Source organism: Ochotona curzoniae, unplaced genomic scaffold (genome assembly GCF_017591425.1).
Source record: "Ochotona curzoniae isolate NIBS_2020 unplaced genomic scaffold, NIBS_Ocur_1.0 scaffold_2453, whole genome shotgun sequence".
NCBI lineage: Eukaryota > Metazoa > Chordata > Mammalia > Lagomorpha > Ochotonidae > Ochotona > Ochotona curzoniae.
The window spans coordinates 18,202,768-18,213,794 of NW_024467094.1; the positions used below are offsets into that span (position 1 = coordinate 18,202,768).

Consider the following 11,027-nt stretch of genomic DNA (forward strand, 5'->3'; position numbering starts at 1 on the left):
GGGGTCACTTCTTGGTGCCTCTTCTCTCCTCCAGTGGGAAGACAGCTGGAGCTACACCTCCCTGCCCCTACATAACTACAGGGAAGACATTAAGAACCAGCTCGCCTGCCGGCAACATCTGGGAACTGTACCCACAGGCTGGTGTTTTGGAAGGGCAGGAAGATGCTGGTGGCCCTGCCGCCCAAGGTGGACCTAGTGAGGGGCCGCTCCTGAGCACTGCAGTTACCTGTGCCCCAGCCCTTCCCGGCCACAGACTGGTCACACCCAGGATTCTTCCTCCAGTGGGAGTGGGGTTGGCTGAGGCTGCAGAGGCCCCGGGCCCTTGGAAAGTTGGGGTCCACCCTGCTTCTCTTCCTCTCCCTTGTGTTCACCTGCCAAAGCTCCACCCACCAGGGACACCTGCTCTCCCTTATTGCCCGGAGCAGCCCTCAGCAACCTGTCCCTGTGTGGCAGCCTGGCTGGGCTGGAGGACAGGTGAGCCAGGGGCTTGGGGATTCGCGAGGGCCGCTTCCCAGGTCTGTGGTCTCTCCGGGGCCGGATCCTGGGCTTTAGCTTCAGCTTGTAGATGGACGGCACCCTCTGGGGTTTCCGGAGTGTTCTCCTGCCCTTGACCGGGTGTGCTTTGGTTGTGCCAGAACCCAAGTCCAAAGGTGAAGGCATCGTGGCTTCCGGACTGGCGGACACCATGGGGGCTGAACGGTCCTGTCCTCCGGCAGGTGGGCCCTTCCACATGCTTGTACTCTTGACACTGACACTTGTTGGTCCACTTTGTCTGGCTCCCAGCTTCTCTTCAGAACCTCCTGGGCCTGCGGGAACAGCTGGTTTGGGGGAGCTGGTAGGGGCTGCCTTCCAGGCCTCCAAGTCTACTTTCAGGAGTGCTGGGGGACCCTGAGCCAGCTCTTGAATGACTTTGTCATAAAGACCACCAGGCTCAGGCCATCGTGGACCCAGGCTGGGGACATAGACTCCACTGCGAGGGATGCCCTGAGGCCCTGCGCTCCCCACTGCTAGTAGCTTCATGTTGGCCACGATGTCTTGGTTGAGATCATGGTGGATGGTGAGCGGCTCCTCGGACCCGTCCTCCTGGGGGTCCCCAGCGTTTGCTGTGACATGGGTGTGTGGTTTCTGCTCCCCTATTGAGCAGTCCCCATGACTGGTTCCAGAAGGGTCTCCCACAGCGGCCCTTAATAGGAAAGGGCCTCTCCCTGGCTCTGTAGTGGGACCTCCACCTGCACTGCCTGTTGTCAGGGGGTGGGTTGCAGGCAGCTGGCCAGGGGTCTTGATGAGTTCTTTGACAGGAGATGGCTTCCTGGGGGGCAGGGAAGGACCCCTGGTCTTTCCCTCCAGGGGCGGCTTGAATCTCTCGAGGGACTGGGCTGAGCTTGAGGCACGAAGCAGGGGAGAAGGTCCTTTTGCTGACGTCCCCTTGGCAGTGGCCTGAGGGACACAGAGTGTCTGGGGCATGGGTGCCCTGGCATGAGCTCCCCCGCTGGATGTCTCCTCAGGAATCCAAGGGGTGGGAGCCCATCCTCTGGGGAGTGCGGGCGAGCGGTGCTCTGTCCTCCCGAGCAAGGTGTACGGGGGGGCAGAAGCCAGCTGGGTACTTGGGGGGCTATTCTCAACCTGCAGCAGCCTCCGGGACGGGATGTCTGCTGTCTCCTGGGACCTGCAAGAGAGAAGCGCAAGGCTGGATCAGCAGACAAGCCAGGCCCGCGGGAGCCCCTCTCTCTAAGGCAGGGCTGGCTGCAGGAAGGGGTGGCCGGTGGTCAGGGGGCTGGGCCTCCTGGGAATGAAATCCTGGCTCCTCTATGCCCCAGGGTCCTCCACTTCTACCCCCAATTCCCCATGCAGCGGATTCAAGGAGCCTGGTCCAGGCGTGGTACCTCAGACCCCTGCAAGATGCTGCCAGACCAGAGGTCTGTCCACCAGAGGGCGCAGTCTGTCCACCAGAGGGCACGGTCTACCCTGGAATGGCACAAGGCCCTTGGGTGAGTCTGTTCCCTTTCTGAGCCTCAGTCTCCTTGTCTGTGAAACAGGTGGGTTGATGGAGTCACCAGAAAATCCCAAGCTTTTTGGTTCGGCCCCTGCCCCTCCCCCATACCTCAGGAAGGGCACCATCTCTCTGAAGACCCCCACTACTGCTCCTTGTTCACGATGGGGCCTGGGGGAGGAGGATGCTGGGGGTCTCAGCTTCCGGCCTGCAGCTGTGTACGTCTTCCAGTCCACAGCGGGCAGTGGGCTCTGAGAGCGGCTGATGGTCATCGTGGGCTGGGGCTGTGAGGGGCCATCCAACACCTTCACCTCATGTTGAACCGGGGGCGTGGGGGGCTTCAAGGAGCTGCCCGGCTTGTGTGCTACCAGCACCGTCCACCGGAGAAAGAAGAAAAGGGAGGGCTCAGTCACTGCACGCCAGCCCCCTCTTCCCATACCCAGCTCCCTGCGTAGACGGGAACCCTACGGTGGCAGCACCAGTGTCCTCGTAGGAGATGGGGGACAATGTGTGTGCAGGCCCACAGCTGTCACTTAGATGCTGTGCTCATTTGGGGCTGACTTGAAGGGATCGTGGAGATCACGGGAATACCAAAAGACCTTCCAGGTTATACTTGGACCAGCTCGCAGACCCCAGGACCAGCACCGTGGGCACCAGACTGAACAAATGCTGATTCTGTGTGGCGTGTGCGCCCTCTGCTGGCTATCCTTAGCTCTGCACCATGACTGCTGGATCCTTCCCTCCCTCCCACCTACATTCTCCTTCCAGCCTCCCAGCCCAGCCGCACTCACAGAGGGAGGTACAACGGCAGGGGTCATGCTTGTCCAGGTAATGGCCGAGTGTGTCCCAGCCGCCCCCGACACGCACCATCACGTGGTCCCGCAGGATCTGAGGGTGCGAAGGTGAGGCTGAGAGCCAGCAGAGGGCAGCCCACGGCCCTCCAGTGCTCACCTGAAGATGCTGGTCCTACGCTCATGCCATAATGAACACCCTCTTAGATGCACACACCTCTTGGGTGTGCTTGGAGCGTGCATATTTGCTGTGTGGGTCTCCCCAGGCCCGTGTTGGGGAAGGGACAAGCTAGGACACAGGGAGTGACCCCCACAGCTGGATGAGTAATCCCCCCACATCCTGGTGCTAGCAGGCCCTGGGGTACCCCCTCCTCTCCCTTGGCTGGCCAGGTGCTAGCCCAGTACACACTCATCTGGCTGCCTTTGACTCTGCCCCTGAGGTGTGTGCACTGCAGTCCACAGCAGTCCCAACTGCACCTGTCTCTGCACTAGCCTTTTACCTCAGCTGAAAAATGGGGCCACCGTCCCCAGCCCTGCCCGCCTCTCAGCACTGCTGCCTTGGCAGGGTCTGTGTGAGGGCTCCCCCCAGGCTCGCTCCACTTTTCAGGTGGCTTGTGCTCACACCAAGGGCTCGGCTGAACTTCCAGAGCTGCTGGCCGCATCCCTGCATATAAGCCACCTGCAGCCAGGTACAGTGGGAGGCCCATCTCGGATCCCTACTCCTATGCACATGGCAGCAAGTGCTGACCTGGGTCCATTGGGCGTGGGCAACAGGGTCCGTGCACTAGTACAGACATGCTGCTCTCACTGCACCTGTGCGTGGGTGTGATAGGAAAGTGGGGCTTCCAGGAATGGATAAGGCTGTAACGCGGACAGGATCACCAGTGTTGCCACATGTCGCCTAGAATTCTCAGGGGGCCAGGAAAGCCCCCGAGACCTGGTAGCTTCTGTGCTTGCCTTCAGGCCCCATGGGAAGATAGCCTCGCAGCCCCTCTGCCCCCAGGGGGGACTTACACGGATGAAAATGACGGTGTTGGAGTCCCCCACTTGGTACTTGCCCTCCGACACCTTGACCATGGAGAACTGCACTGGGCATGTGCAGCGGCTCACGAGGCTCTGCACCTGTGGGCGGGGCAGTGCACTCAGCCTTCCCCTCTGCGCAGGCAAGTAAGGGCTCTGCCTGCCCCCACAACCACCCCCAAGTTTTCTACTGAGGTCAGGGCTGAGGGCTGTGGGGAAGCCCTCAGCCCTGAGGGCTTTCCAGAAAAGACTGGAATGATCCAGTGAGGACAAGACCTGGAGCAGTCACCTACAGCCCCAGGCTTCGGGGTCAGTGCACGAAGGTGCTGGACGAAGGAGGTGGCCCAGGACTTGGGACAGGCTCCTCACTTGGAAGCCTTGGGTTAAAAGACCTCCCTGAGCTCCAGGTTCCTCGCTGGTAGAAATGGGGTTTGTCACAGTTAGGATCCTTGGCAAGGAAAGCCCCCAGCATTTGGCATGCCCCGGTGTGGGCATTCTTCCAACCAGACCCAGGCTATCCCGAGCCCCTGCTTACAGAATCGTTCACCTTTACATCAAAACTCCTGGGAAAGCACCCTGAGGTGTAGACCTGGGGAGACCCGGATGCTCGGGTTTGTCTGAAGCCATAGCCACACGGCCCCTGGGGGCTGCACAGGCACCTCGGGTGCCAGGGACAGGACCCAGTGAGCAGTCCTCATGAGAAGCAGACGACAGGGGTCACGGGCACATTCCAACAGCTGCACTTGTGAGAAAGGAGCAGAGTAAGGAATGCAAGCATGGCAAGCACCAACGCCCACCAGATGCCCCTTCGTGCAGACCCTGTCCCAAGTCCCTGGCAGGGGCTGGCACCTGTGGCAGTCACAGAAAGGCAGTGCTGGGACCGGACGCCCAGCACAGTGGCTGCATCTGTGGCCGGAGAAGCAGTGAAACTCCAAGTTGAACCAAGGTGTCAGGGCTGTTTCAACAACCATCCCACAGAGGCTTGAGTGATGATTGGGGTAGCTGCAGGCACCAGTGGCTAACGTGACTGCAGGCCACGGCACAGCGCCTGGGTGCAAGGCCTAACTCCACTTCCCATTCCAACTTCTTGCTGATGAGCAGCGGGACTTGGGTCCCTGCAACCCACAAGGGAGACCCCAGGTGGAGCTCCTGGCTTCCTCCTGGCCCAGCCCTGGCTGTTGCTGGCATCTGAGGGGTGAACAGCCCATGGAGGGCTGGTTCCCTGTCTCCCTCTCCCACCGTTTTTCAGATAAAAGATACACATGCGAATCGGTGCCAGAGTGCGGGAACTGGAGCTAGCAGAGGGTGGCTAGGGGGTGGCTGCGGGCACTCGGGGCTGTGGGTGCTGCTCACCACGTGGTCCAGGTTGCGGAAGTGGCAGGGCCGGCGCGTGGGGGGCGCGGGCGGCGGGTGGGCCGTGGCCAGAGCTCGCTCTCGCCGCAGCTCCTCGTCGATCTCGGCCTCCAGTTGCACCAGGGCGGGCGCAGCCACGCCAAAGCGCCAGGCGCGGCGGCCCAGCTCCAGCAGGCACAGCACCACGCTCTTGACGTTCTTGCGCAGCACCAGGTCTTCGGTCTCAAACATCAGCACCTCTGGGTGGGCAGGGGAGAGAGGGCGTATGGGTGGCATGCATCTTCTGCAGACCCAGACCAGGCCGGCTCCAGCGTCCCTCCTCGGAGCAGTGCTGGCTGAATTCACCCGGGGTCTGGGCAGACTGCATTCATGGCAATGACTGGAAGCTTGGCCCCGCCCCGGGTCGGGAAGCAATTTGCTCCGAGCCCTGTGTCTTTAGTATCCACCAGGCCTTGCAACCCAGCTCTGTAGGGGCTAAAAAGGCTCAGCCCAGAGTCCTTGCTCTCTCCCACCCAGCTCTGTGACCCTGTGCTAGTCTGGACTAGACTCTGAGCCTCCTCTTGTCCATCTGAGACATGGGGTGACCATCAGTACTGGGGCGCCAATGGTTCTTCATCCTCCAGACCTGCTCCTCACTACCCTGCACGGGCCCTGCTTCACCCCTACCTACTTTGGCCAGAAAGGCTGAGTGACATTTGCCCCCTTCTCACCCATAGGCTGGGAACCAGTGGGATGGGGGTCCTGACATGCCAGGCTCTGGGCTCAGGGTGCAGCCCACCTATAGCTTTCCTGGGTTTCTTCCTGTGCTGGCTCTGTGCACCCCGCACCTCCGTGTGGGGAGCACTCTCCACATATAGCCCCCTTCTGAGGTTTCCTCACTTCCACTGCTAGTCTGGGACCACCTATCTGAGCTGCTGCTTCTGGCTCACAGGGTCACACGCCAGGTGCACGTGTACACACACACACACACCCTAACAGACACATGTACATACACACACACACACCCCCAACAGGTGCCCATGTACACACGCACACCCAACCACCTGGGGCTGTGACTTGTGTCCACCGCCAGAGGTCACCTTCCTTGGGCGCTGAGGTAACCTGTCTCAGACATGTCAATTTGCTGGGATTTCTCTGAGCTGGGGGGCTCTGAGGCATGAAAAGAGAGGTACTAGCTCAAGGCCGCTCTGGAAGGAAGATGCAGGCTCCTGACCCCCGCCTCCTTCCCCCTGCCCTCCCGGAGCTCCAGCCTAAACCTGAGAACAGGGCCAGATGCCCCCGAGGTTTGGGTGGGACCCGTGTAAGGTTACCTTGGATTCCCATCTCCTTGCGACACCACTGGATGAAGTTGGAGATGTTGTCCCTGGCCTGGAAGGTGCCTGGCTGGGCAGCCCCGTTACAGGCAACACCGGCCTGGGGTACAGAAAGTCTGTGGGCCTCGCCAGGAGCCCGAGCCACAAAGGCCAGCGCAGCCTCGGTGATGGCATTGGCGTGCTGGCATAGCACCAGGCCCGTCTCTAGCACTTGCAGGAAGTTGGCTGCGTCGATGTCCAGCCCATACAGATCCCGAAGCCACTCGGCCAAGTCTTCCTTCATGGCCTCCAGGTAGTGCTCGCTGGACTTGAAGGACCGGATGCTGCGCACAGGAGGCTGCAGGGTCCCAGGCCGCTTCCTGTGATCCTCGGGCTGGGACATGGCTGGAAGCCTCTCCTCTCCCGCCACCTGGTGTGTATTGGCCCAGGGTCTGCTCCCAAAAAGAACTGGGACTCCCAGCTCTGCTCCTTGCCGCTAGCTTCAGCCTCCAGGCCTGCCGGGCCCAACCTCCACCCCCCACATTCCTCAGGCCTAGCCAGAACTTTCCTTGCTTGAGGGCCCTGTGGAGACCTCACCCAGCTGGTGTCCAGGTAAGTCCCAGCGGGCTCCTCTGTCTCTGCCCCAGGCCTGGACAGGTTAAGTGGGCCACCTGCCTCCGTCTGCCAGCGCCAGAGCACAGCTAGCCGGCAGCCTCTTGGTCTGCTTCCCTCTCCTCTCCTTGGAGACTGCTACAAACACTCCTTCCCGCAGGCAGCCCTGCAGGGCGGCCTGCAGCCAGCCACCAGGGAGCAGGGGGGTGGGGTAAAGCAGGGCCTGGGGAAAGCAGTGGGAGAAACCCCAGAGGGAAGGCACAGATGGCAGAGGACCATGGAGCCCCTGAGTAGCCATCCTGCTGCCAGCCGCTCCAGGCCTGGGTCCTCCAGCTGCAGGATGGGAACAGCCATGCCCCTGTGTCTGGGTTGTGTGAGGGTTAATGCACCTGGCCGTGGGCACGTGCAGGCTCCTGCTCCCAGAGGTCCCCGCTCGGGCAGTCTCTGGGCCCTTCTCTCACCATGTGGATCTTCTGCAGCAGGCTGTCCGGCCCAGGCACTGCGGCACGGCGATGCCTTCACCCCTCTGGGTGGGCACTGTGCTGCAGTGGGTGAAGCTGCTGCCTGCGATGGCTGTATCCTGTACAGGTTCAAGTCCTGCCTCCCCGTGCTTCCTATCCAGCTCCTTGCCAATGTGCATGTGTGAGGGAGGGCAGCAGATGGTGGCCCAAAGTGCCCAGTCCCTGCCATCCACGTAGGAGACTAAGATGGAGTTCTAGGCTCCCGGCTCCAGCCTGGCCCAGCTGTTACTAGCATGTGGAAAATGTCTCTCTCGTATGTGTCTCTCTCTGTTACTCTGAAATAAAATAAATGCCTTTTTAATGCTTTTAAGCACTTATTTTTATTGGAAAGACAGTTATAGAGAGAGGAGACAGACATTTCACCCCCTGGTTCACTACCCAGAGGGCCACAATGGCTAGACCTGGAGCCAGAGCCAAGAGCTTCTTCCAGGTCTCCAACATGAGTGCAGGGGACCAAGGACTTGAGCCAGCCTCTGCTGCTTCCCAGGCCACCAGCAGGGAAATATATGTATATATGTAGTATTACTATAATATATATTATTATAATATTACATAATGTATATTATATTACATATAATATGTATCTAACATTTATTTTTATTGGGAAAGCAGATATACAGAGAGGAGACAAAGAGAGAAGGATCTTCCATTTGCTGGTTCACTCCCCAAATGGCTGCAATAGCTGGAACTGAGCTGAGTTGACCCAAAGCCAGGAGCCCTACCGTGTGAAGACCGAGAAAGGATCATTTTCTCTTAAAGCTCTGACTTTTCCTCCCTCCACATCCCACTGCTCTACGGGACTTGCCTCTTGCCCAGGCCCAGCTTTCCCCTGGACCTGGCGCCATCATTCCCTTCTGCTTCTTGGAATGAGACCAAGGAAGTGGCAAGGACCAAGTGGGGAGTATGGGATGAGGAAGGGATGATAGGACAGAAGCTGACACGATGCTCGGAGTGCGTGCTGCAGGCCAGGTGCAGCGCCCTGTGAGACAGAGGAAGTGAGCAAGGGTCCGAGAGAGAGTGCTGGCCGTCAGAAGGCCGCTCACGGACAGGGTGGAGCTGCAACAGCCCCAGGGGCCGCAGCTGCCCTGGTTCCCTTCAGCATCTTTTGGGGGTGAGGGTGGGGGGACAAAAGTAGATTCCTGGGTGCTATTGGAGACTTCCTGGGCAGAACCCTGGGGGCGGGTGACATTCTAGTCCCACCCACTGTGACCCGACAGGGGCTCTAGGGACTAGAACAAGCTCTTGGGGCCTTGATCAGAGGAAGTAGGCAGTGCAGCTGTGGGAAGAATGGAGAAGCACAGTGAGTGGGACCGGGGGCAGGGTGGGGCCAGGCCGGAAGCTTGGGGCTCTAGATCCCAGCCTGGAAGTGTCAGCCGGCTCATCACCCGAGTGAGCCCCCGGGGGAAGTCACACCCTTTCTGGTTACCCATCCATACTCTCTGGAAACCCTCTGCCTTCTCCCTTCTGGTGACTTCTGTCCACTCCTCTCAGCCCTGTACCTGTTCCTGTGCTGGCCCTTGGAGTCTCTGGTCTGGACCATCCTATAGACTCATAAGGGTTAAGACAGAAGAAAAAGCGATTTTCCAACAACTGGTTCAACCTCAAATGGTACAACAGATGGGACTGGGCCAGGCCACAGCTAGGAGCCTGGAGCAATATCTTGGTCTCCCACATATGTGCAGGGACCCAAGCACTTGGGCCATCTTTCACTGCTTTCCCAAGCACAGCAGCGGAGAGCTGGATGGGACTCTGAGCAGCCAGGGCCTGGAGTCAGGCAGCTCCTGCTCCAGTGCTACTATGCCAGTGCCAAGGGGTCCCTCTTCTAGCCACACTGCCAGGTGTTGGGTGTCAGTCATCTGGCCACAGGTGGTGCCCAGTCGCGTTCAAGCAGACCCACTTTGAGGAGGGAATTGTCTATATAGGAAACAAAAGGCCAACAATCACCTGTTAACTCAGAGCAATCTGTTTATTGGCAACTCACCCAGCCAGGGAGCAGCTCCCCTCTCCAGAGCCAGTTAGAAGACAGGTGGTGGACCTTGGGCAGTCATGCTCCTTGCTAGCATTTGTTTGGTCGTTTCTAACTCCCCAAGCCCGAGGCTGGATGTGGTGCAGACACTTTCTCATGTCAACCTCTGCCTTTTCGGGGGGTCAGGGAATGGGCAACAGAGACCCCTCTTCCCTGGGGACAGACAGCGGCCTGTCTGTCCGCAGGCGCCACGACCCCCTTGTGGAAGAAGGAGCTGGAAGAGCCCGGGGCCGCGGAGACGGAGCAGGAGGACGCGCAGGAAGGCTCGGAGGAAGAGGACGAGGAGAGGCGGCCAGAGGAGCCGGCCGAGGGCGAGAAGGAGCAGCGGGAGGCGCAGGAGGCCGAGGGTCCCGAGCGCGGCTCCGTGTCCTACTGTCCGCTGCGCCAGGAGCCCAGCACCCAGCAAGTGGCGCTGGTGCGACGCGCCGACAGCGGCTTTTGGAGCTGGTTCAGCCCCTTGGCGCTGCTGGGCGGCCTGGCAGCTCCAGCCGACAGGTGAGGACGCGCCTGGGGGGGCCGGGAAGGCGCCGGGCACCGCGGGGTGCTGAGCGCTCGGTCCCTGGCCCGCAGGAAGCGGAGTGTCCCGGAGGAACGGTGCGTGCTGGAGACGCGGCGGCGACCCCCGCGCCCCGGGTGCTGTGCGCACTGCGAGATCCTGTTTTGTAAGAAATGCGGGCTCCTGCACAGCTCCCCAGCCTACGTGGCGCACTGCGTCCTGGAACACGCGGAGCTGGGTAAAGGCGGGGGCCGCCAGGGAGGGGGGGATGCCCCCTTGGGTGGGAAGACCTACGGTTGACGCAGGGTCCCCTCATCTGCCATCCAGCGCCCGCCAGCACGGAGTCCGGCGTCACCTAGAGCGCGTGGAGGGACCCTCAGCCCCAGGCAGAGTTCACACGTACCTCACTCCGCACCATGTACTAACAGCCCCACGTGCAGGCCCGTCCCAGATGGGCAGAGGAAATCACCTCTGGGCTTCCCTCTCTCCTCTAGGGGGACAAACCCTGCCCCACTTTCTCCTGAATCATCCAATAAAGCCTCAATGGAAGTGTCAGCGCCTGGAGGCAGTGAAGTGAAACAGGCAGCGCGAGGCTTTGCCCTGAAGGGCAGTCCTGGCTGTCCTAACCCCCTGCCGAGAAGGAACGGAAGGCTGGAGGCTAGGACCCCCCCCCCCCCCCCCCCCCCACTGCCGGCACCCAGCCCCCAGCCGACGCCCTGCTCTGCTCCCAGGCCCTGACAGGTGTGGGATAGGCGGGGCACCTGAAGAAGCTGATATTGTCGTACATGGCAGCCGCTGCTGAGGCACAAGCTGGGAGCTGGTTGCTTCAGCAGGCATGCCCCTATTCTTGCCAGACAGCAGGTGCCTGGGGAATGGGGGTAGGGGGAGGGAGGTAATGGTGGTGCTGCTGCTGTTGCCTGGAGAAT

At 60.5% G+C, this 11,027-nt stretch overlaps 2 protein-coding genes across 2 annotated transcripts; one reads left to right on the top strand and one right to left on the bottom strand.

Moving 5' to 3' along the window:
* Positions 1 to 258: 258 nt before the first annotated feature.
* GAS2L2 (growth arrest specific 2 like 2) lies at positions 259 to 6,849 on the bottom strand. The gene is made up of 6 exons (XM_041000906.1): positions 6,465 to 6,849; positions 5,155 to 5,393; positions 3,796 to 3,903; positions 2,782 to 2,878; positions 2,102 to 2,354; positions 259 to 1,666 (listed from the first exon to the last, which is right to left on the bottom strand). Exons 1-6 carry the CDS (start codon positions 6,847 to 6,849, stop codon positions 259 to 261), a joined length of 2,490 nt encoding a protein of 829 aa, XP_040856840.1.
* A 721-nt stretch (positions 6,850 to 7,570) lies between these two features.
* Positions 7,571 to 10,401, top strand: CUNH17orf50 (chromosome unknown C17orf50 homolog). Its single transcript, XM_041000909.1, has 3 exons — positions 7,571 to 7,640; positions 9,791 to 10,100; positions 10,176 to 10,401. The coding sequence occupies exons 1-3, from the start codon at positions 7,571 to 7,573 to the stop codon at positions 10,399 to 10,401; spliced, it is 606 nt and encodes a 201-aa protein (XP_040856843.1).
* Positions 10,402 to 11,027: the final 626 nt, after the last annotated feature.